Genomic DNA, 27412 nt, shown 5'->3' on the forward strand with positions numbered 1-27412 from the left:
GGGGAGATGGGGTTCAAAAGACTTAGATGGGGAGAGAAAAGGGAGAAGAGGAGGAAGGAGGGAGAGGAATGCCAAGAGGGGGAGGAAAGTTTACGGGGATATCCAGGGTAAGGGGAGACGGGGGGAGAAAGGGAGAATAGGATGTCTCTCTCCCCTCTCTCCACCACCTCCTCCCCTCACACGTTAACTAAACACCCACGTCTCTACAAGTGAGGAACACACTCAGTAAAATCGCCTCCCAAATTAAATCTTGTTTCCACCTCATTTCCCCTCTGTTGCCGGGGTGAGGGGAGTTACCCACTTCTCCCCACTCCCCTCATAAGCTCCCCCCGTCTCTCTCTCTCTCTCCATTTCCTTCATCATATTTCTTCTATCTTTATTTCCCTTTTTACCTCCCTCTCCTCCCTTCCTTCCATCTCTTCTCTCCTATCGTCCCTCCCATCCCCTCCCTTCCCTCGTCCCTCACTCCCCTCCCTTCCCTCGTCCCTCACTCCCTCCCTTCCCTCGTCCCTCACTCCCTCCCTTCCCTCACTCCCTCCCTTCCCTCCTTCCCTCGTCCTCACTCCCCTCCCTTCCCTCATCCCTCCTCCCCTCCCCCCTCGTCCCTCCTCCCCTCCCCTTCCCTCGTCCCCTCACTCCCCTCCCTTCCCTCGTCCCTCCCATCCCCTCCCTTCCCTCGTCCTCCTCCCTCCCTTCCCTCGTCCCCTCCTCCCCTCCCTTCCCTCGTCCCCTCACTCCCCCCTCCCCTTCCTCCTCCCCTCCACTTCCCTCGTCTCCTCCCTCCCTTCCCTCGTCCTCCTCCCTCCCCCCTCCCTCATCCCTCCCTTCCCTCGTCCTCTCCTCCTCCCTTCCCTCTGTCCCTCCCCTCACTCCCCTCCCTTCCCTCCTCGTCCCTCACTCCCCTCCTTCCCTCGTCCCTCCTCCTCCCTTCCCCTCGTCCCTCACTCCCTCTCCCTCCCTCATCCCTCCTCCCCTCCCCTCCCTCGTCCCTCCTCCCCTCCCTTCCCTCGTCCCCTCCTCCTCCCTCCCTCGTCCCTCGTCCCTCCTCCCCTCCTCCTCCCCTCCCTTCCCTCCCTCCTCCCTCGTCCCCTCCTCCCCTCCCTTCCCTCGTCCCTCCTCCCCCTCCTTCCCTCGTCCCTCACTCCCCTCCCTTCCTCGTCCCTCCTCCCTCCCTTCCCTCGTCCCTCCTCCTCCCTTCCCTCGTCCTCCTCCCCTCCCTTCCCTCTCGTCCCTCCTCCTCCCTTCCCTCGTCCCTCCGTCCCTCCTCCCCTCCCTTCCCTCGTCCCTCCCTTCCCTCCCGTCCCTCCTCCTCTCGTCTCTCCCCTCGAGGCGTGAAAGATGTAGTTAAGATAACAATTATCTCTTCATTACCCGCCCTCCCTATCTCATCCCGCACATCATTGGCTGCTCTATTTTGGTGGCTTACCCGTCCATCCCGCCCCCCCCCTCCCTTCCCTCCTCTTCCTTCTCCTCTTCTTCTTCCTCCACCTCCTCTTCCCTCTTCCTCTGGTCTTCAACACTGTCCTGCCCTCTTCTCCCTTTCTACCTTCCTCTTCCTCCTCCTCCCTCTCTTTTTCTCCCTCTTCCTCCCCCTCTCTTCTTCCTTCTCCTCCTCCTCTTCCTGCCATCTCCAACGCTGTCTCTCCGCCATTATCTCCACCACTGTTCAGGTCCTCTCCACCATTATCTCCCACCACCTGTTCAGGTCCTCTCCCTACATTCATCTCCACCACTGTTCCAGGTCCTCTCCTGCATTATCTCCACCACTGTTCAGGTCCTCTCCGCCATTATCTCCACCACTGTTCAGGTCCTCTCCGCCATTATCTCCACCACTGTTCAGGTCCTCTCCACCATTATCTCCAACTCGTGTCTTTGGTTGTCTAGAAATGGCGTTTAAATCCATCCATCCATCCTACACCACTCCACCCTCATCCTCCACTCCACCCACCCACTCCCCCACCCAGCCCACCCAGCCCACCCTCGTTTGTCTCCTCCAGGTGTCTCCATCGCCGTCTCCAACATTATCTCTAGCTTCGTCTCACACATTGTCTTCAGGGGGCGAGATTCAAGTCTAAAGGGGGATTTATAAGTGGGCGGGGTGGGCGGGAGGCTCAATAGTGGGCGGGAGGTTCAATAGTGGGCGGAAGGTTCAATAGTGGGCGGGAGGTTCAATAGTGGGAGGAAGGTTCAATAGTGGGCGGGAGGTTCAATAGTGGGTGGAGCTTAACATTAGGCGGCGCTCAAAATGTGGGTGGAGTCTAAAAGGAAGCGGAAGTTAAAATTGGGCGGGGCTCAAAAGTAGGCGGGGTTCAGGCGTAGGCGGAGCGGAGTATCTCACACACACAGCCCGAGAGCAGGATTGAGCACGCGCCGTAGCATCCTTCCCCCTCCCCGTGGCGCTCTCACTGGCCTTATGCTCTATCCGAATTTGAGCCCTTTGAGCATATAGTCTCTGAGTTTAATAAAGTTATGATCCCAACTATCTGAGTTACTTGAGCTTAATTTCTGGGCTCCTCAATATGTCAGTTTTTCCTAATTTCTAAACCACTCCCTGAGATTAGGTTCATTGAGTGAGCCTAGTTTTTGTGCTTAATGATCTTAGTCTATGAGATGATGTGTCATAATTTCGTAGATTCACTGAGATTAAGATACCAGTGATCCCAGTTATTTAAGCTCATTAATCCTATGATCGTAGTCGACGAGTTCATTATTTTCCTCCTTCCTTGAGATCCGAGACAATGTGAGCTTATTTTTTAGATGAGCCCAGTCCTCAACTGAGCTCAACACCCGAGAAAGATTGTTAATGAGCCCAATATAACCCAGCTGTCACACGATCCCAGCCCCTAAACTCAATCATTACGTGAGCTTAGCCTGCGAGCGAGTCTAAATTCTGAGCCCAATCTTTTAACCTTACCCTGGACGATGACCTAGACGAGCTCAGTATCTAAGCTCAGTCCTCGTGTGAGCTTAGTCCCCACGTGAGCTTAGTATGTGAGCTTAGCGGGACCTGATTTCTGATCTTAGGTGGATGATAGATGACCCGGAACCCGAGGCTGGTCCACCGCCACCACAGGTCTTGACAATGTTGTGTTATGAAAGGGAGGGAGGGAAGGGAGAGGAGGAGGGGTGAAGGGAGGAGGGAGAGGAGGGAGGGAGGATTGGCCGCCATAAATATGCAGATCTCTTTGGCCGAGGTGACATAATTGAGGCTAAACTCTGGAGGGAGGGAGGGAGGAGGAGAGGAAGAGAAGTGGGATGGAGGAGACAGGAGTGGTGGAAGGGGGGAAGAGTGGAAGAGAAGGGAGTGTGGCAAAGTGGGAAGGGCGAGAGTAGATTGAAGACGGGGAAGGAGGAAATGAGAGGAGGAGAGAATGAGGGTAATAAGGAGGTAAAAGATGAGGAAAACTAGACTGTAGGAAATGGAAGAGGAAGTGAATGGGAAGAGAGGAGAGAGAGAGATGAAAGGAGAGGGAAAGAGGGAGGAGGAAGTATCGAGGTGGGATGGAGACGGAAGGTCTAAGGTGTGAGTGGATGTAAATGGAGGAGGAAGAGGGGCAGCAGGGAGGAGGAGGGAGAGGGGAGGGAGAGGGGCGGGAAGGAGGGAGGAGGAGGGCAGGGGGAGGAGGAAGGGGAGAGAAAGGAGGAGGGCAGGGGGAGGAGGAGAGAGGAAGAAAGAGAAGGAGGAGGAAGAAGAAGAGGAGGATAGGACGAAGGTTAAAAAAAGAAGAGAGACACACACCCTATCCTTCTCACCGACACAACCATCCTATAATCCTACTCGTGGACTTGGAGGACCTCTATCTCCATCCTGCCGACGGACACACCAGCCTAATCCTTCCTAAACGATTTTAATCCTAATATTTCCAAAGGACTCCCAGCCCAAAGTCCTTCTAAGTCTGTAAGGAGTCACTGTTGACATGTTCCTTTGATTTGTTAAGTTGACATTGATGTTATTGTGGGTGTTTGGGGAAGGACTCTTATTCCCTTCCTTCCTTCTCTCTCCTTCCTTCCTTCTCTCTCTCCTTTCAATCCATCGTCCTGTACCTTCCCCTCCCTCACCTTCCTCCCTACCCCTTCCCTCCCCCTTACCCCTTCCCTCCTACCCCTCTCCCCCCCCAAAGTTCTGACAGGGGCCCTAGCCTCCTCCCCGCCATCAATACTTTTAAATCCCGATTTTTGGTCAACAAGAATCGTACTGCCCCCCCCTCCCCCTCTCCCCTACCCCCTTTACTCTCTATACTCCCTTCCCTTTGTCCTCCCTTTCCTCCTCTACCCTCATGTCTTCCCCTTATCCACCTATCCTTCCCCCTCCTTGTCCTCCCCCTCCCCTTCCCCTCCTTATACAGATACCGGGCATCCCTAATCGCGTCTGAGATACAGCAACTATATTTACATCATTGTTAGCAAGTAAATGATAGCGTGAAAGAACAAGGTAGGATTGGGAAGGTTATACCATTGAATCATAGTAAGGGGAAGGGGAGGAAAGAAAGGAGGGGAGGAAAAGAAGGGGGATCAATAAGATCATCTCATCAACATATACGCCCCTTCTCCCCTTCATCTTAGTACTTCTCATCACCCCCCCACCTCCTCTAAGTCTTCCCCCATCCTCCTCACCTCCCCTGCCCCCCACAGTCAACAGCGTAACAAAGGCCGAGTCAACACAACAGTGCTGTGTTTAGAGCACAATAATTGGTACTACACAGTGTTGCCAGCGCCGCCTCTGACCACCACTACTCCTCTCCTCTCCGCTTAACTTGGTAATACTTCCCTTAGTCTCTCTTCCATTAACCTGTGAGTCTTTAATTAGTCTTAGTTATTTAGATTGTTAATTAGTCTTTAAATGAGAGGTTAGACTTATAAAAACGACGTTAGAGTTATATATTAAAACAATAACGACAGTAATTTGTTGTTTAGGACGAATAAGACTAATCATTATGTGGTATTTCTCAAGGTGTATTAATCACTCTGAACTCAACCACGGGAACACTTCAACAAACACTTCAATTTACACTTCAGATACCTTATACTTCACCCCAAACTAACACTTCAATAAACACTTCAATTATCTTCGTCTACACAACAAGCTAACACTTCAACAAACACTTCACCTACCACACACTTCACCAAACACTTCACCTACCACACACTTCAACAAACACTTCAACTACCACACACACTTCAACAAACACTTCAACTACCACCACTTCACTACACACTTCTATTCAACACTCTCACACTAACCACTTCACAGCCGACCCTGAGACTCCTGTCATCGTGGGACCTTAGCAGTGGTGGATCATCTCCGGCAGTGTATGGGGCAGGATAACCACCGTGTATTACCTATGTTGGATTATGGGGGGGTGGTGAATACTCTCTCTCTCTCTCTCTCTCTCTCTCTCTCTCTCTCTCTCTCACGATTTGATGCGAAGTCAATGCAGGAGGGAGTGAAAGTGAGGAAAAGGTGAATGATAACGAAGGAAATAGAGAAGTATGGAAGGAGGGAAGCCAAAGTCAACGATTTGGGTTGGGAGGAGGAGGTAGGGAGAAGATAGGTAGGGGTATGTAGGATGTGAGGGGAAGAGGAGTGGAGAAACAGAAAGGGAAGGGGGAGGAGGAGAGGTAGGGGAGGGGGCTGGAGTGAACATTGTGCCCTGAATTATGTAATGGACCAACGGGAAAAATACAATAATGTCAGGGTCAGAATCAAGCTCACAATAATATCTTGTTGTCTAATTTGGGGATTTACATAATACAGGTTTTATTAATTGACAGAGGCCAGGGGTGGAGGGGGTGAGGAGGTAGGGTGAAGGAGGGAGAGGAGGGGGTGAGATGGTGTAAGTAGAGGGTGAATGGAGGAGGGAAAGATGGGTGAGGAGGTGTGGGAAGATGGTTGTTGCTGTTATACATATATATACACACTGTTGGGGGAGGGCAGGGGGAGTTAGGGAAGGGGCGGGAGGGGCAGGGGGAGGGTAGGAGGGGGGTAGTGAGATAAGTCCTAATCTACTCCTACCATACAAACCAAACATACAGACATATACACCACATGATTTATATATACACATTACTGAGTGTGTCTTTAAACGACCTCTTGTATACATCGAGGTCAAATGTATATTAATAACCTAAACTAAACTATATAAATTTAATTAACCCAAAAATATTACGGATTATCCTACGTGTTTACATCTAATCATAATTACGTGGCTATAATACTAATTAATTAAACAAGTGTGTGTGTGTGTGTGTGTGTGTAATAATAATAATAATAATTAACGGTTTATTGAAAGAGCTTGGCAGACAGAAGGCTGAAAATATACAGTTACATATTTGGGGAATGGGTTACGAATTACAAATAATATAAAAGTAACATAAGTGATACAAATAAGATATATAATAACTAGATGGGGAAAAGCTCAAACTACAGTGCATTTCAACATAGTGACAGTGCAAGGAGTAGTGTTTACTGGGAGTGAATACACTGGTTTATTACAGGTTATGATAATTTTTACAATGGTTGGGACTGGGCTGTTCTTATAGCGATCAGTTCGTGCACGTATGGGCTGGATGCGGTTGTGGTGTCGAACAGCAATTCTCGGACAAGGGATCTCAGGCGGTAGTAGGAGCCGGTGTCGAGGATGGTGTGTGTGTTGAGGTCAGTAGGTGTGTGTTAAGGCTAGTAGATTGTGAGAGTGAGTGTGTGGTGAGTGTGTGTGTGAGTATGTGAGTGTGTGTGTGAAAATAATAATAAAAAAGTGACAAAAATATATAACGTAAAAACAAAAATAAAAAAAATCCTAGAAATTAAAATATATTAAATAAACGAGCCACCACCATCATCACCCTCCACCATCACCACCACCTCCACCATCACCACCAACACCATTCTGCGCCACTCTGTTTACTATATACAGGTGACCAAAAACCCTACATTCGTGAGTCAGGATAACATTAAGCCTCCATTATTCACTATCATAAGACGCGACCAAGGTGAGAGAGAGAGAGAGAGAGAGAGAGAGAGGCAAGCACCACCACCACAAATGACTAACAACTACATCCAGTTTTCTCGGGCGGTAAGGGGGAGGGAGGGGAGGGAGGCCTTATATGGTTTTGGACATGATAGGATAAGGTACAGTCACCCCTTACACCGTCACCAGTACCTCGTCTTCGTCATCCCAGACTCCAATACGTATCTCTTTATGACACGGACTAATGAACAGTTGCGCTCTAATTTTCACATCATTTCGCTGTTTATCAATGGCTTTCGTACGATGCCTTGACGAATGATTAAATGGACATAGGGGAGGGGGAGGAGGGTGAGGGAGGAGGGGTGAGGGAGGAGGGGTGAGGGGTGTACGGCATTGAACCATATAGTGAATAATAAAATATATCTTTGTGCATTTGGTGGTTGGGGAGGGGGGCTGGTGGGGGAAGAGGAGAGGAGGAGGAAGAGGAAGGACATGTTAGTCTAAAACACTCCCAATTTAATTCTCCTTGATATGCTTTCCTCCTTGGCCCAGTCTAGCATGACAAGATGGCAGTGTGACAAACAGCGTCTCTGATAAGCTTCAACAGTGAGGAATATCAGCTGGGAGATAATTATGTAGCTGGGGAATGAGATGGTATAGCGCCGTGAGACCTTCCCTCCCCTTCCCTCCCCTTCCCTCCTCTTCCCTCCTTCCCCCTTCCTCCTTCCTTCCCCTCCTCTCCCAAGCCCGCCATATGCTGTTCCCTCCCGCCGTTGCCGCCATCACACTGGAACCAATTGCTTCCCCTGTGTCTTGAGGCTTTCTTATATTGTCACCTTATTATTCCTACCCCTACACCCGTCGCCACCCCTACACCCCGTCGCCACCCCTACACCCGCCACCACTACACCGCCACCCCTACACCCGCCGCCACCCCTACACCCCCACTCGCCACCCCTACACCCCGTCGCCATCCCCTCTTCACCCGTCGCCCACCCCTACACCCCGCCACCTACACCCATCCGCCACCCCTACACCACCACCCCTACACCCCGCCGCCACCTACACCCCTCGCCATCCCTACACCTCGCCACCACCCCTACACCCCGTCGCACCCCTACACCCCTCCACCACCCCTACACCCCGCCACCACCCCTACACCCCGCCACCACCCCACCCCGCCACCCACCCCCTACACCCCGCCGCCACCCCTACACCCCTTACCACCCCTACACCCCGTCGCCACCCCTACACCCCGCCACCACCCACTACCCATAGCTGTTGGGTTATTTCTATTTGATTTATAACAGTAACTTTCCATAATAGTAAAGCTAGTAGTGGTGGTGGGCTGGTCATCCCTCCCCGAGCTAGTTAATTCCCTCCCGACTGAGTTAATTCCCTCCCGGGCTAGTTAATTCCCTCCCCTAGCTAGTTAATTCCTCCCCGAGCTAGTTAATTCCCTCCCGAGCTTGTTAATTCCTCCCAGCTAGTTAATTCCTCCCGAGCTAGTTAATTCCTCCCGGGCTAGTTAATTCCTCCCGGGCTAGTAACACGAGCTCTGGTCTTGGCGTTTATTCAGACATTAGAAAAAAATATATTACCATTTTATTCTTATTCTTAAATAGTTCGCTAGTTGTAACCCCTATTTATCACTTCTTTATATACAGTATAGAGTTGATTTTCCTTTACATATTGCTCCTATTTAGGTAGTTAGTAAGGTAGTTAGGTGGTTAGTCTCCAAAGTAGAACAGGACCAATCAGAACGCGTGTAATTTCATGATTTTTTCTTAATAATAGATTAGATTAAATCAGGTATTCATATGTGGGTACCTGTCTATACATAGTTAGTATTCATATGTGGGTACCTGTTTATACATAGTTAACTCAAGATGAACCTGATATTTAAAGCTTTTAGAGCAGAAATTAGAAAAATACCTCAACTAACACACCATTACTACCACTACTACCATCCTCACTACCACCATCATCACTACCACCACAACTACAACCCCCCCCACCCACCACCTCCCACCCCTTAAATGCCCCCTTTTCTTCGGCTGTGGAACGAATCAGTGGTCGACTAGGGCGCCCGGCTGCTCAGTGCCTCCCCCATAGATGTAAATATTCAAACAATTCACTAAATTAAGTCTTTTCACGGCGGCCAAATTGTGGAGGAACAATTGTTTCGGTGTGTGTGTGTGTGTGTGTGTGTGTGTGTGTGTGTGTGTGTGTGTGTGTGTCGTTCACTATATTACACCAAGGTCCTGTGGTAAGTTGCTGGTGACCGTATACATACATACATACACATTCATACAAAATAATTATACACACACTTATACAAATACTTACATGCACACATATTCACTCACGTACATTCAGTCAGACGTGAAGATTCATGCACATAGACATACACCTACATATACATACATACATACATAATACATCATACATATACATACATATACATACACATACATACATACATACATACATACGTGAAAGAGAACTATATCGAAAGATCACAATTGTATCCAGAAAATAAATAAATAAATAAAATAAATAAATAAATAAATAAAAGTTAAATAAAAAATAAGATAAATAAAATAAACAAATAAATAAGATAAATAAATAAAACAAATAAATAAGATAAATAAATAAATAAGATAAATAAATAAATAAATAAATAAGATAAATAAAGTAAAACGACCAACCACGAGAGAATGATTTAATAAAGACCTTCTGACACTGACCAATCCCTACCCTCCTTCCCCCCCTCCTCCTCCCCCCTCCTCCTCCATCACCCCTCTCTAGGACTTACACTTCCCCTCCTTTCCCCCTCCCCTTAATAGTAACCCACCTCCTCTTCCCATTCCATCTTTCCTCCCTCCCCTCCTTCCCTTTACCATCCGTCCCTTGTCCCCTCCCCCCCCCGGTGTGAGTGAGGAGGATGATGTTACTCTTGATTGAGCTGGTAATTAATTAAGGAGTTTAGCTCATTACGAGGGGGCGGCCAGTCCTTCCACCATGAAAAGTTTAACCTACGCGCTTGTGGATACGCCGAGGAGATGAGGGGAGAGAGGATGAGATGGAGTAAGAGCACAGATGAGGGAGGTGAGAGTGAAAGAGGTAATCGAGAAATAGGAGATGATGCAGAGGAGAGAAGGGGGAGAGGAAGGGGAAAGGAAGAAGAGGAGGGGAATAGGTGGGGGAGACGAGGTGAGGAGAGGAGAGGAGTCGAGGGAAAATGAAGAGAGGGGAGGTGAGGAAAGAAGACGAGGGGAGAAGGAAATATTAAGAAGGGGAGGTATATATGGAAATGCTGGCTGGTCACACACACACACACACACACACACACACTGATGAAGGAATGGTGAACTTGGGTTGCTGTTGACAATGCTAGCAGGTGTAGGGACAGGTGTGGGGGCAGGTGTGGGGGCAGGGGTAGGTAGCAGCAGTAGCAGGTGTGGACTAAGGGTGCCACCCCTACAATACAATCCCTCTCAACACATAGTAGCCACCCCCACCCCCCTCCATCCCCTCACCCCTCCATCCCCCTACACCCCCTCCCACCACCCTACCTTCCCCTTCCCTCCTCAATGAATTAATTCGTATCAAGAGGTTTTACGGCACTCGGAGGTAAAAATTAATTTTCTACCGTCACATATTTGTATTAGTGAGAGGGGGGCGGCGGGAGAGGGCAGCGAGGAGGGCGGCAGAGGGAACGCGGGAGGGCAGTAGTACCATTAGCTGATGATATAAGAGCACATCCCCGCATTGAAATAATAGGAATAACTTGATTAAAATCCTTGTGAGTTAGACCAGGGAGCCAAGGTGCAGCATACAAACCACTCCATTACACCGACCTGCACCTCTATTGCAGCTCATCCGGCACCAGGGGCGTCAATTCCCCACCCAGCGCCCCGACATCGGAACCTCTAACGGGGGGCCATAAAGTTCATTTCCGTCTGCCTTCTGCCCCCGCCGGATACATCCCCAGCAGGGCGGGTGAAAATAACTCTCAACCAACGCACAACACAGCCATTCCTCGTGTGGAGCTGCGATGAAGCAAGTGATGGTGTGTGTGTGTGAGGAAGGCAGGCATACTCGGCCCACTGCGGCAGCCAACCCCCCAGCCAGCCACCTCTTGCTGCCCTGACCTCTCTCCCCCCTCCTCCCTGCTACTATTGGCCTCATCCTCCTCCCTGCATACTTCCTCCTCCCCCTCCCCCCTCTGTTCCTTCTGCTGCTACTTCTTCAACCACCCGTCTGTCTCCTGACCTCCCCACACTACATAACACCCTCCCCTGCTGTCTCTAAACAACACACTTTAACACAAACAACACCTTTAACACAAACAACACACTTTAACACAAACAACACACTTTAACACAAACAACACACTTTAACACAAACAACACACTTTACAAATCAACACACTTTAACACAAACAACACACTTTAACACAAACAACACACTTTAACACAAACAACACACTTTAACACAAACAACACACTTTAACACAATCAACACACTTTAACACAAAACAACACACTTTAACACAAACAACACACTTTAACACAAACAACACACTTTAACACAAACAACACACTTTAACACAAACAACACACTTTAACACAAACAACACACTTTAACACAAACAACACTTTAACACAAACAACACACTTTAACACCAAACAACACACTTTAACACAAACAACACACTTTAACACAAACAACACACTTTAACACAAACAACACACTTTAACACAAACAACACTTTAACACAAACAACACACTTTAACACAAACAACACTTTAACACAAACAACACACTTTAACACAAACAACACACTTTAACACAAACAACACACTTTAACACAAACAACACACTAACACAAACAACACACAACACAAACAACATACACAACACTACAACACACTTTAACACAAACAACACCTTTAACACAAACAACACTTTTAACACAAACAACACACTTTAACACAAACAACACACTTTAACACAAACAACACCTTTAACACAAACAACCAACTAACTACACAACACACTTTAACACAAACAATACACTTTAACACAAACAACACTTTAACACAAACAACACACTTTAACACAAATACCTTTCAAAACAACACTTTAACATGAACAACACTTTAACACAAACAACACACTTTAACACAAACAACACTTTAACTCAAACAACACTTTAACAAAACAACACCTTTAACACAAACAACACACTTTAACACAAACAACACACTTTAACACAAACAACACACTTTAACACAAACAACACACTTTAACACAAAACACACTTTAACTTACTAAAAACAACACACTTTAACACAAACACACACCTTAACATGAACAACACACTTTAACATGAACAAACCCTAACACCACTTCTCACCATAAATTTCACACATCAACAACTAATAATAATGAATAAATAAAACATAACCACAACTTTTACATAGAAAACTTGTAGATAAATCCCTCCCTCCCCCCTCACCCTCCCTCCCTCCTCTCTCCCCTCTCTCCCTCCCCCCCTCCTCACTGTAAGACACCACTAGACTTGGGTTAGACTTATGAGAAAACTTACACAGACTTTCAGAACATAAGTCGTAGAGGCGTTTACATAGTTGTGTGACTAAAGGTTCTCTCAGCCTTTGGGGGTGTGACCGTGGGGGGGAGAGGGGACCGTGGGGGAGGGGTGTGACTGTGGGGGGAGGGGGAGAAAGGTGTGGCTATACTGCACCAACGTACAAACATACACACTTGGGAATGGTTGATTGAGTCTGTGGCAATGGAGGTGTTTTTGTTGTTGTTTGATGTACTGTTATTGTTGGTGCGTGTGGCGGGAGTCTCTCTCTCATGACGGACTTCTCAATAAAGTATAATGGATACTGTATAAAATTTGAGTTCCTTAATGTTTATAAAGTCCCTTGATGTTGGTGTTTATAAAGTCCCTTGATGTTGGTGTTTATAAAGTCCCTTGATGTTGGTGTTTATAAAGTCCCTTGATGTTGGTGTTTATAAAGTCCCTTGATGTTGGTGTTTATAAAGTCCCTTGATGTTGGTGTTTATAAAGTCCCTTGATGTTGGTGTTTATAAAGTCCCTTGATGTTGGTGTTTATAAAGTCCCTTGATGTTGGTGTTTATAAAGTCCCTTGATGTTGGTGTTTATAAAGTCCCTTGATGCTCGTATAAACACCAGCATCAAGGGACTTTATAAACACCCTGTATAATAACGTGAGAATTAACCATCAATTTAAGGCTAGGAATTAAACACCTCATCACAGTATTAAATTTTTCTTTTCACTTCCATTTCTTAGTTTATGAATACCGAGGAATTTGTCATAACTTCTGGCGGCCGGAATTAAATACCAGACGCAGGAATAATTAATACGTCCCGACATTATTTTGGACAAAGTTTTAAATATGGCGGCGTGAGATTACCTAAGTCCCCGCGCGGAGGAAAACAAAAGAAACAAAATATCTTCTGTTTATTTTACGTCTTATATATTGATTAATAACAAAAAACGTCAATTGTTATTCCATTTACAGTGATTTATAGTGATAAATATATACCAGATTATAGTGATTTACTTACTAATATCAATATAAAGTTTTTTACTTACTCCAGAGAAAAATTAACTGCGGGGGATATGATCGGTTACAACACTAAAATAATTCAAAATAATCTTTCTCAACGACAATCAACCAACCTTCTCAAAACATCAACTACATCTTGTCATTTATAACTTCACTCTTTCTCCAGACAAAATCACTTCAAAAACTACAAAATAAAATAAAATAAACGTAAGCTTTTTTTCACTTCCTCCTGAGAGCCTTGGTGGTAAAACAGCCGCCATTATTGTTTTGATTTTTCCCGGGTAGCAGGACCAGACCGCGCCTTCCTCCCTCCACTGACAAGAACTTTTCCCTCTTTAGTCGTGCTGTTTGTTGACTCTCTCCGCCAGCCGACATCAACAACGCCTTCCTCTTCTGCAGTTAATGATCATAAAGACCCGGAGACTGGAGGAGGAGGGAGGGAGAAGAGGCGGGAGAGGGGAGAAAGTGGGGTGGGAGGTGGGAGAGATGGGAGGATGGAGAGGAGGAGAGGAGGTGAGAACAGAAAGAGTATAAAGGGCAGGAGGAGGTAGGAAGGGGAGAGAGGAGGTGAGGAGGAAGGAAGGTAAGGCAGAGAAAGAAGGAGGTAGAAAGAGGCGGGAAGAGAGGCAGGGCGGGGGAGAGAGGAAGAGAGTGGCAGCGTGAAGACTACCACCAACAGCGGGAAGAGCTACAATAACGACCTACGTGATGTGTCTCTGACCAGGGGCGGAGGGTGGTCCAGGGAGATCACAGAACAGTAGGAGTAGCAGCAGTAACAGTCAGTAACAGCAGCAGCAGTAGTAAAGGCAGTAGGAACAGTAGCAGAGTGTAAGTAAACAGCCTGTTATCGTGTGAGGGTGTTGGTTGTGGCAGGTCAGTAACAGGAGGAGGAGGAGAGGAAGAAGTAGGAGCAATAGGAGGCACAATAAACAGGGAATAAGATAGTGTTGGGCAAGCACCAAGGAGGAAGGGCGGGGGAGAGGGAGAGAGGCAGAGAGAGAGGAGAGAAGGAGAGAGGAACAGGGAAAGCGAGGCAGGTGAGAGAGAGAGAGAGAGAGAGAGGCCATGGCACCGTGGCCGGGAACATCTCAACCCCCCCAAGGGAGGCGACACTCACCTAGCTACGTCGCGGCAGAAAATGAAATCTAGTGGACACACCGTATAAACTGCAATTACTATTTCTTGCGCTGCTGCTGCTTCTCCCATTAATGTTACAGGAGGGAGAGGAAAGGAGGGAGAGGAGAGAAGGAAGAGGTGTGACCTCTTAGAAAATAGGTGTTGTGTCTTAAGAGATAATTATTACCTGTGTTCTCTCTCTCCTCCCTCACCTCTCCTCCCTCCTCTCTCCTCCCCTCTCCTCCCTCCTCTCCCTCCCTCCACCTCTCCTTCCTCACCCCTCTCCTCTCCTCCCTCCTCTCCTCCCTCACCTCTCCTCCCTCACCCTCACCTCTCACACACACACACTTAACATAGTGCAGGATCCTTGAAGCGAGTCGAGAGTGTGTGTTTATGCGTCTTTGTCTTGTAGGAGAATTTCTTTCTTCCCGAGTATGTAGTGAGGTTTGGTTGGTTCTTTCTTCATTTTCCTTATTCTTCGTTTTCCTTATTTTCTTCGTTTTCTTTATCTTCTTATTATTCTTCATTCTTTTTCTTCGTCTTCTTTCTACGTCTCAGATTCGTTATTAAAAATATTAAACAAGTTAGAAAAAACCAACAATTATTTTAGGTTCGTTCTACGTCACGATAATTTTCAGGGGATAAAGGACATATTCTTTTGTTTACCTTTTTGTTTTAAGTATTGTTCATTTATTTATAACTCACTATAAGAGTTAGAAAGTGGAGTAAATATTAAGGATTTTCGACGCAGTGTGTGTGTGTGTGAACGAAACATTATAACATTACTTTACGTATGCTTTAAAAATCCCCGGGTATGATGAGCATGATGATGATGATGATGATAATGATGATGTTCTGAAGCAGGTATAAATACACACACACACACACACACACACACACACACACACACACACACACACACACACACACACACACACACACACACACACACACACACAGAAATATATATATCCGCAGAAATTTATCCCATTTAAAATATAATGGAAGACCCGCCCTTGACTCCGACACACACCCAAGCGTCACCATCTTCCTCTCCGACAATTTACAACCTCCACAAATCACCAGCGCCAATATTTACAATTTATTTACACCCGGAGGCGATGCTCTGTATTGTCTACATGACAACAGAATATTTACGGCGTTATTTATTGGCTGCTAATGGTCTTTGATATGCGGGGAAATAAGAGCCTCAGGGGGTCACCAGCCTGTGTTTTATGGCCTACCAGACCCGCATGTTACCGAGGTGGGCGGCCCCCTATTGTGGGCGGTCCGGGGCCAGGTGGGCGGCCACCCCTATTGTGGGCGGTCCGGGGCCAGGTGGGCAGTCATCCCCCTTATTGTGGGCGGTCCGGGGCCAGGTGGGCGGTGTCGCTATATCACTCACTACTCCTCCACCAGCAGTGCACCGTACTGTGGGCGGTGTGGAGCCACATGGGCGGCAACCCCTCACTCTCCCACCCGCCCGATGACTATGGGCGGCGACCAAACACCCCCATCAGTTCCTCTCCCCGCCTCCATACTGTGGGCGGTCGAGGTCAGGAGGCCGTCAACCTCACCGTGTCCTCCACCTGCGGTATGTGGGCGGCGACTCCCCGCCCCTACCACTTCCTCTCCCCCTGTGCACCGCGGGCGGTCTTAAACAAGATGGGCGGTAACACCTCTTCCTACCACTTCCTCTCCTCCCGCTGGCGCACTGTGGGCGGTCTGGAGGCGAGTGGGTTGCCAATATGGGCGGTACTACCCCTGTCAATGAGCCATAGAGGACGGGCGGCACTAACTCCCCCACCCCTCACAGTGGGTGGCAGGGCGGCAGGTGGGCGGGGTGGGTACAAATGGGTGTTGGGAAGGGTGGGTGCACTACACTACACTACACTACTACACACCCTTCAATAGGCGACCGGGTGGACAACACCTCACACTGACTCAAACACAACTCACAACAACGTGTGTGTGTGTGTGTGTGTGTGTGTGTGAAGTGATAGCGTACAGTATATTGGTTTAGAAAGACTTAAGTGAGGGCAGGAATTTCCCTTAACCTAATCTAACCTACCTAACCAGGGTGAGTAAGTATGTGGTCTAAAAAGGGCGTATGAGGTGCATGGGTAAGGGCGTGAACTGGATTGGTTAAACAAGAGATATAGGTTGAGAGTTTAGGGTGGGTTAGGGTGGGTTTGGGTGGGTTTAGGTTTGTTAGAACAATGGTGATTTATTGAAGGGGGTGTTGGGGGTGAGGTTTAGGGTGGTAGTGGGTTAGGGGTTTGGGTATGTTAAACATGGTGATTTATTGAGGGGTGTTAGGGTGAGAGGCTATGGAGCCCTACCATATTGGGACAGTCGTTATGGAAGGCGAGTGAGAGGGAGGGAGAGGGAGGGTGAGAAAGGAGGAGTGAGAAGAGAGGGAGGAGGGGCATATTGTGTGTGTGGAGGGGGGGCAGCACTAGTGAGGGCAGGGCGTTGTGTAAGGGCGGGGCGGAGGTCGGACAGCTTTGGAGGGGGTGAGGGTGGTGAGGGGAGTTGAAAGACCTCCATAAAACAAGACGTTGGGGGGTGAGAGGGGGGGAGGGGGAGGGTGAGAGGGAGGGAAGGGAGAGTATAACCAGTCTCCACTTTCTTCCGTATGTAATCCTACCTCTGTTTCTTGATGTGTGTGTGTGTGTGTGTGTGTGTGTATAGTGTAATTATTCTATCTCTCCCTCTCCTTCCTCTCGTCTCCTTCCCTCCCTCTTCAGCTATCCTCCCACCTTCTCTCCCTCCTCTCCCCTCTCTCCTCCCTCCTCCCTGGCCCCCATTGTGTTAGAATACGGCGAGGGTTTATCCACTTGGATGGTTCAATGTGTTTTATCTGTTGTATCCTGAACCCAACGTATTTATCCTGCCGTCCTTGTGACCGCCGGGGTGAACGTATGCTCCGGGGGGCACTCACGGCTTTCTTTACATGCTCCGGGGAAGGGGGATTAGAGGACTCGAGGCTGCGGCTTCTTAACATGCTCCAGGGAACAGTCGGGGCTTCGGCTTCTTCAAATGCTCCGGGAGGCGGGGACTCAGGTGTTTCGGATTCTTCACATGCTCCGGGGAACACTCGGGGCTGCGGTTTCCTTACATGCTCCGGGAGGGGTGGATTCAGGGCTTTTTCACATTCTCTGGCAGGCAGCTGACACCGTCTTAGCATACTCCGGGGGGCAGCTGAGATCTATCTAATATGCTCCAGGCTCCAAACATAATCTTTGATATGCTCCAGGCCCTTTACACTTCATCATTCACACGCTCCAAGTAATAACGTTATACATTGCTCATACAGGCAGTGTGACGTCATCAGCATCATTACCAAATATGATATAATGATTCATAGGTAATACACGAGCGTGTATGTCGTGTCTAAGCTAACGTGCAGTATATCCCATTATACTCGACTAGCTGATAACCTTAGTAGTATAACTCATTAAGATTATATTCCAGTATAACAGAATCGTATAGTATAATCGGCTTGATGATAACTAAGGTAGTATAACTGATACATACCCCAGTAGCACCCGCCCCGAGTAACACCTTACCAGTAACACCACCCCTCCTCCCAGTAACACCACCTCCAGTAACACCACCTCTCATAACACCCCCTCCTCCCCAGTAACACCACCCCTCCCCAGTAACACCACCTCCTCCCAGTAACACCCCCTCCTCCCCAGTACCACCCCTCCCCAATACCTCACAGTAACAGTACGGGTTTGTAACACACATACTGGGGGCCTCACACCGGTCCACTCTCTCCTCCGGTATAATACTGTCAATTTTAGTCGTAAATCCTGCACTTACCTCCTTAATTAGCTCGTATCATTATACACTCTTATAATTTATACAAAGTTTCGCATTCATTATGTAGCCTTGAAATAGGTGTTGTGTGTGTGTGTGTGTGTGTGTGTGTGTGTGTGTGTGACAGAGGACGACACAAGTGGTAGCGTCATGTAGGATTGGGTCATCCAAAGTCTACACACACACACCTTCCCCCTCATCATTCCTCCTCACTCCTCCTCCTTATATCATTCCTCCCTCATTCCTCCCTCACTCCCTCCATCACCCTCCCTCATTCCTCCATCATTCCCTCCTCATTCCCTCATCATTCCTCCCTCCACTCCCTCCCTCATTCCTCCCTCCTCCCTCCATCATTCCCTCCCTCATTCCCCTCCTCCATAAATATCCAGAAATTCGCCCCCTGTAGATTTTCAATTCGGTTTACAAATTCAGCATTAATCCTCGTTCCTTGGTTCATTGGTCGACAAAGCTCACCCAGTTTGAAAAGTATAAAAGACAATGAAATTCTGATCAGACCTCCAGGCCCTGAGTGCTCCCCTCCCCCCCTGCCCCCCCCCCGTCCCCGCCCCCGCCCCGCCCCCGCTCCGAAATGGTTCTTCAAAGTTCCCTCTTCCGGGCGATTGGACAGCAATATAAGACCTTTACGATTAGATCCGATTTGAAATTCAGATCTGATTCTGTATTAGCCTATACCATGAATTCTATCTATCATTCCAGTGCTTTTTTGAGGGAGGGGGGGACGTGTGTGTGTGTGTGTGTGTGTGTGTGTGTTTCGTCCCTTCCTCCTCCTCCTACTATCCCTCCCCTCTTTTTTCACCCTCCCTCCCTCCCTTGAGGGTAGGGGATCAAAGTCTGTTTGATCCTTTTGTGGAAAAGGTTTCGGCTCTCGAATCCCCGGCTTGATACCTCCCACAGGCCAGAATTTATGGAAAAACCTAACCAGCTCTCTCTCTCCCTTCCTCTCTCTCCTTCTTCCCTTCCCTTCCTTCCTCACCCTCTTCATTACCTCCCTTCGCCTCTCTATTTATCCATCTACCCACAAACGCCCCCTTCCACCCTCAACCATCCTCTCCACCCTACCTATACCCATTCCACACTCATCCACCTAAACCCTCCCACCCACAAACCCTTCCTCACCGTCAACCATCCCGCTACCCAACCCACCTCAACCCACCCACCCACCCACCCACCCACCCTCGTATTATTTCCTTCAAGCTTATTTCAGATGTTGAATAAAAACATCGCAGTATCAGTTCCATTGCCTTGCATATCCAACCATCAGGATCTATTTCCAGCCCGGAGACAATAACACACACACACACACACACACACACACACACACACACACACACACACACACACACACACACACACAGACACACACACACACACACACACACACAGACACACACACACACACACACACACACACACACACACACACACACACACACACAGACACACACACACACACACACACACACACACACACACACACACACACACACACTAGCAAAAACATTCAACAAAAATATCTAGTAAAAAAATTCCTACGTGGTGACATTTTTTTTGGAGGATAAATATGACAAAAAAACATAACAAAAACACAATACAAAAACTACTTAAAACCTGACACAAACAAACACAGACAAACACACAAACAAACACAAACACAAGACATAAAAACAACAAAAACAACAAAGACATAATAAGAAACAGGGAAAAAGTGCCTAGAATGAGGGAGGAGGGGATAAATGGAAGCCTACCCAGCCTACTTTAGAAATATTATAGGACTCCAAATAGCTGATATGGTTATCATTTGTGTTGATACGTTGGAGTTGTGACGCTAGAGGAGGAAGAGGGGGTGATGGAGTGAAGGAGGCAGTGAAGGAGAGTTTCTGGTGACGAGAGAGTTTGTTGTCGCAATTGTGGTAAAGGTCGAGGTGATGGTGGTAGTGGTGATGGTGGTAGTGATGATGGTGGTAGTATAGGAATGGTGGATGGTGGTAGTAGCCCAGTTGTTATTGTCTTGTGGAGTTCGACCAACTTTTATCAATACTCTCTCTCTCTCTCTCTCTCTCTCTCACCATGTATCAGGTTCATTTCTCTCCTTTCTCACTATCTCTTTGTCTCACTCTCTCACCAGACTCGTAACACCCGGCATGTATCCGGCCTGTCAATCACTCACACACACACACACACACACACACACACACACACACACACACACACACACACACACACACACACACATCTTTTCTATCCACTTTTCTCTGTCTCCATTTATTTATCTCTCAGTCTCTCTTTCCCTCTCATCCTACATCTGTGTGTGTGTGTGTATGTGGTCAATGTCTAACGTGTCAATCACTCACACACACACACATACACAACACAGACACACGTACACACACACACACACACACACACACACACACACAGCACACACCAACTCAATAAAACACAATCAGCCCATTTGTCATCACTAGACCCCTCCCCCTACCCCTCCCTCCTCCCCCCGACCCCTCACACACACACACACTCACAGTCGATGCCGCAGTAGTCACTCTAACCACTATGTGTGGGGTGGGATTAAGGTCCAATATAGCCCTTCACTGACGCCCGTTCGGTGGTAGTGACGTCCTCTCTGTCCCGGGATAATCTGACAATGGAACGAGGTGGGTGGTGTAAAGCCCCCCCTCTTCCCTCCCCTCCCCACCCCAACCCCACCCGTCAAGTGAGTTACAATACTGAGTGTTATACCCAACTAGTCCTTCCTTCCTTCCTCTCTTCATTTCTTTCCTCCCTCCTTCCTTCCTTCCTCCCCCCTCCTCCTTCCTTCCTCCCCCTCCCTCCTTCATCATCCTTCCTCTTCCCTCCTCCTCTCCTCTTTCTCCTTCTCCTTTCTTTCTTTCTCTCTATCTCTCTTTCACAGGACCTCTCTCTCTCCTTCCATTTTTACTCTAATTCAGTCCTTTTCCCCCCCCCTCCATCTTTCCATCTCCCATTCCCCCTTCCATCTACCACCTCATCTTCCTCTCTCTATCCTCCATCTCACCTCCTTTCCTCCATCTACCTCACCTCTCTTCCTCTCTCCTCCATCTCCTCCTTCCTCCATCTCCTCTCCCTTCCTCCCAACCCATCTCACAGTGTTTATATTTCTCAACTGTTCCGCCAATCCACACTTGCCTCTTCATTTCTATCTCTATAATTATGATAAAATGAATAATATTAACAAAATATATAATAAAATAATAAAACAATCGTTAAATAAATCCTTAAAACAACCCAAAATAACAAAGATAACGCCAGACTCTCCTCTCTCTCTCTCCCTAACACCCCCCAAGCGAGCAGGCGAGTCAAGTGGTGATCGTCATCTGTTTGTGTTTACCCGCCTAATCCTTTGTTTGGGCATGTGAAGCCGATTGAGCACGTATAGGCGCGGGATTGATCGGACCTAATCCCATCTGGCGATAAACTGACAATCGTTTCCGTATTCAATTCTTTTTTTTTTTACCTTTTTGTGTGTGTGTGTGTGTGTGTTTCTCAGTGAAGGGGTGGCGGGTGTGTACCTGGGTTAAGTGTTAACAGTGTTAGTAGCGGTTTCAGCTCTCCCGGGTAAAAAAATATATATATATATCTGGTTTTGCTTCTTTTCTGATTCCTAAAATCTTTTGCCTCAAAATATAAACATCAAGTGAATTATTGGGTATAATTTTTAGCGGATAATTATCGAACGCTATAGAGGTTATATTAACTAATAAAATACTAATTATTTCATCACGTGTGTAGAATAAATGATTTAATCCATTTTAATAAAGTCATTAGCCAATATTAATTATCTCTCATCTATAATTAAGTATAATAGCTCTACAGGGTAATTATATCAGTAATTACAGTGATTACCTGAAGATTATCCACCAGCTTAACTTTTGCCTGAGTCGGGTTGGGTTATATTAAGTTCCTGGTTAGAGTTGAGTTGGGTTAAGTTGGTTAGATTAAATTGAAGTTGAATTAGGGGTTTAATGTCTTCGTGAGGGGTTTAATCTTCACGTGAGGGGGGTTTAATCTTCACGTGAGGGGGTTTAATCTTCACGTGAGGGGGTTTAATCTTCACGTGAGGGGGGTTTAATCTTCACGTGAGGGGGATTTAATCTTCACGTGACGACAAAAACACAATAACAAACAAAATCACGCCCAACAAATAAACCCCGCGGCCAAACTACCCAAATTGATAATCACACATTAACTAATTTATCTCCAGTAAACGCTTCCATGAGTGTATAGGCCTATCGGGTACGTGTAAACAATAGGCCTATGTCTAACACGCAGGCTAACTATGTCTCCTATCACTTAACAAGCCCGGAAGCTCAGTAATTAAATCAGTAGGGGCGATAAGGGTGATTGGCGAGCGGCGAGGTGATAGGACACGTTTGATTATGGCGAAGATAAACAGGCGAGTTGAAACTGATATTAATATAGTTCTGTGGGCCTGACTCACCCACACCCGGCCTGACTCACCCACACCCGGCCTGACTCACCCACACCCGGCCTGATTCTGCTCCACACCCGGCCTGACTCCGCACACATCCGGCCTGACTCACCCACACCCGGCCTGATTCCACCCACACCCGGCCTGATCACTCCACACCGGCCTGACTCGCACACATCCGGCCTGACTCACCCACACCCGGCCTGACCTTCGCAATAATATCCGGCCTGATCGATTCCTCACCCACACCCGGCCTGACTCAGCCCACACCCGGCCTGACTCACCCACACCCGGCCTGACTCACCCACACCCGGCCTGACTCACCCACACCCGGCCTGACTCACCCACACCCGGCCTGAGTCACCCACACCCGGTACTAAGCGGGATTAGGTTAGATTAGGTTAAGTGGTTCACATGACACCTTTAGTCTCAGCCTCAGGTGATAATTATTAGAAACTGTTAATTAGTTCACCTGCCTTGTCTATGTATACCTGTAAGAACTAACTGTAAGCTTGTATGATGATTTTAATGACTATCAATCTATCTTTATTTTCTATCTAATTAACTATGCATCTATTCTCTGTGTGTGTCTACTATCTATCAACGTCCAGCGGCCACTTCACCACACCCCGTTTTCTTTCTCCTCCGTCAGGTGTGGTTCCAAAATCGACGCACAAAATGGCGGAAGCGTCACGCGGCGGAGATGGCCACGGCCAAGCGGAAGCAGGAGGAGGCGGTGGACGGGTACGGCGACGAGGAACAGGACGACGACGAGGAACAATCAGAGTCTAAACGCGTGAAGCACAGCCTAGACGACTTGGCTGAACCCTCCTGCGCCTCACAGCCGCCTCCAGCCGGCTCTCACCTCCCCGCCATGGTCGCCACACACTCGGCTGTCTCCCTCGACGCCCTGGAGTGTCCTTCGTCCAGGGATCTCCAGCCTGATATGCAGTGAAGACCTGTGTTGTGTTGTGTACTCCTAAATGTCCTTCCTTCCTTCCTTCTCTCTCTCTCGCACCTCTTCCTTCCTTCCTTCCTCCTCCTTCTCCCTCATCAAGCTAGGTTTCATGTCCTAGGTCTGCTGTGTCCTAGAGCCCATCAGATGTCCGTGTCCTAATGCCATCAAGGTTACGTGTCCTTATTCTTACCCACAGTCTGTGTGTTCTCCTCTCCTCCTTCTTCATCCCTAGAGGTTCCGTGGCCCAATAATGATCACCTCTTCCTCTTCTCCCTCCTTCTTCCTCGCCTCGTCCCCCTCTTCACACCTCCTCCTCGTCCCCCTCCTCTTTCTTCTCCTCTTCCTCCTCCTCCTTCCTCTCCTCCTCCTCACACCTCCGACACGGCAGCTGGGACGCTCAGACACAGCTGGACATAAACCCGTATCAGGTTATAGTGGAGGGAAGGCAGCATCTAACAGAGGTGAGGAGAGCTGGCAGCACCCCACCCACCTCCTCACACTGAGTAACTCCCGTGTATAGATCGTGTATTAATACTTCATCTAATACATATACAGAACGCACATGTGCTTTATAAGAAGGCACGTGTGGATATCTTGTGGATTAGCACGTGTGGATATCTTGTGGATTAGCACGTGTGGATATCATGTGGATTACTGAGTTCTTTAAAGGTTCAAAGTCAGATTAAGTTACGGATTTTATAAATAAATAAATAAATAAAAAAGTTATAGGTACAGTTTGATGATAAGGACGGTGTCTCCAGGTGTACCGCGTTCACTAGTTTGAATCTTTCTCTGTGAATCAATACTCGCAAAACGAGCTTTACTATATAATACATTTGTGATATATTTAAAAAGAAAAACAAATATATCCGTCACCTTTCCATAAATCCAGTTTTTTTTCTTCTCTCTAAAATCTGTGGTTATAAGAGGTACTGTAATAGGTGGTGTTTGGTCGCCGCTGCCCTCACCGCGCCCTATAGATCTCCCCTCACGTCTCCTTGATTAGGCTAAACACGTCTTGTTCACGTTCTCTTATGGCAATACTGAAGTAGAAGACTTGTATGAAGCCGCAGACCAAATAACACAATACAGGAATTACCGAGGTAAGGTGTGTGTGTGTGTGTGTGTGTGTGTGTGTGTGTGTGTCGCTGTAACTCTCCAAGCGCAGGACAACTTCTCTCAACTCTCTTGTCGTCGTGGATGAACCTGTCGTCACCCCGCCACCAACGACACGACGATACAGAACCACAAGTGAAATAAACTGTCGTCAAACAAGAGAAACAAACAAATAAACCCGACGATGTTTTGAACGATTTAGAAACATTATCAAGAGTCTTAAGTGAGTCTGGAGGCTGGTGAATGAGCCTTCTCTCTGACCCTATACAGTAAGCAGTGTCTCGCCTCTGGTTCTGTGTCCGCTAACTCGACTTCGTCCAGGACAAATATAAATATAATCTTGTCTTCTTCCGTTATAATAATTAACTGTACAGGTGTGTGTGTGTCAGGTGTGTGTGTGTGTCAGGTGTGTGTGTGCCAGGTGTGTGTGTGTTAGGTGTGTGTGTGTGCCAGGTGTGTGTGTGTGTGTCAGGTGTGTATGAGAGAGTGAGACTTCTTCCTCCGTCTTTTAATATATTTTGGTCAATAGAAGATCTTGTGTATGGTAGAGGGACAGACAGGCTGCAGGTGTGTGTGTGTGTGTGTGTGTGTGTGTAAGGCGTCCATCAAGCTGTGTACATTCTTAAGCCTGTTGGATGGACTATAACACACACACAATCTTTCATAAACAATTTTTTAGATCACAATTGTTGTTATATAAGTCAAGACGCCCACACATTCCCCCACAATCTGGGCTTCAATGACCTTTGCCAATTGACTTCTGAAACTACACACCCCCACACACCCCACCCCCCCAACCTATCTCTCTTCTACCTCAACTAAGGAGAGAGAGGGAGAAATACAACAACCACAACGACTAAAATACACTATACCCACCCCTCAAAAAACACAAACATCACCCGAGTGTAATTTCAGAACTCGAGGCATTTATCTCACATCTCGTCACCCTCATGGTACCAGATCTGTCAATTAAAGCCATAGGACGATCTAGCCACTGTGCCTCCCCTCCTCTCTCCTTCCCCCTTCCTTCTTCTCCTTCTACACCCCCCCTCCTTCATGATGCCTCTGCTGTCCTAGGAATAAAACATAATTTAATAAACTACGTACCGTGGCTGCTAGTCCAACTTGATGTGAATGCTAAGATACCTGTAGATTACATCATAGTGTTAGATAATTATGTGTAATTTTGTACATAGTTTAGAATTTAAGAGTGTTGATATATTGTAATTTTTTGGGGGGGTTTGTTTTAAAGGGGTGTATACATATTCTAATTAGGTAAGAGATTCATAGTTGGTGCCCATACATACATTATATACATACATATATACATACATACATAATAGTGCCAACTTTGAGACACCTGATAATTTTAACTCTTTGATATGTTTGTCTTCTCCTCTTCCTCTTCTTCCTCTTCCTCTTCCTCTTCCTCTCCCTCCTCCTCCTCCTCTTCCTCTTCTCCTCTTCCTCTCCCTCCTCCTCCTCTTCCTCTTCTCCTCTTCCTCCTCCTCTTCTCCTCCTCCTCCTTCTCCTCTTCCTCCTCTCCTCTTCCTCCTCCTCCTCCTCCTCCTCCTCCCTTGATCTACCTGCCCGCTATAGAAGGACCTACTGTAAACCTGTGTCGGGGATTCAGGAGTAATAAAGCTTATAGCGAACATGGTTGTCATACGAGACTTTAAATAAATAAATAAATAAAACAAAACCTCTTTATCTTGCGTTGTGAATAAATAAATAAATAAAATAAACACCATTTTAATCTCGCGCCAAAACTACGACTAACTGTGAAATCTGATATGAATTCTTTTTTAATGGAAATGTGTGATTTCTCTCTCTCTCTCTCTCTCTCTCTCTCTGATGGTGACCCCCACCCCTCACCCCCCACCCCCCCCCCCCCCTCCACCCCCCATAATATGACAGTCTAGCGCCATATTGGATTCTATTGCCGAGGGTCACTTCCCTTGTAACTGTATATAAGAATGATCCTTGTTGACTCCGGCACTAAGACCCAATATGGCTGATCAATCTCATTCATTAACTCAATTTTCTGTGATTATTTATTTATTTTTTAATGGCAAACTGTAATTCCGGTTTATGATGATGATGATGATAATGGTAACAAAATAATAATACGGTCATTAATAAGATCATTATTATTATTATTATTATTATTATTATTATTATTACGTAAACTCATGTAAGAGTCTCCCACACAACCAAACACCATGTAAAACAAACCGGTAAAAAAACAAACAAAATCACCCAAATTTACAGTTCATCCAGTCAAATTCTAACTGTTAAGGGGCGCCA

The 27412-nt window shown here is 47.2% G+C and overlaps 1 protein-coding gene across 1 annotated transcript in view; it reads left to right on the forward strand.

Annotated features, from left to right (window-relative positions):
- LOC121871288 (homeobox protein Nkx-6.2-like) overlaps positions 1-24459 on the forward strand; it is a gene marked incomplete at its 5' end in the record, with an annotated part of 28855 nt that extends 4396 nt beyond the window's left edge. Inside the window, 1 exon segment of the mRNA XM_042373506.1 lies at positions 23684-24459. Coding sequence (XP_042229440.1) covers positions 23684-23986 — 303 coding nt within the window.
- Between the last annotated feature and the right edge of the window lie 2953 nt (positions 24460-27412).

The sequence above is a fragment of the Homarus americanus genome, unplaced genomic scaffold (assembly GCF_018991925.1).
Source record: "Homarus americanus isolate GMGI-L3 unplaced genomic scaffold, GMGI_Hamer_2.0 scaffold45698, whole genome shotgun sequence".
NCBI classification, from domain to species: domain Eukaryota; kingdom Metazoa; phylum Arthropoda; class Malacostraca; order Decapoda; family Nephropidae; genus Homarus; species Homarus americanus.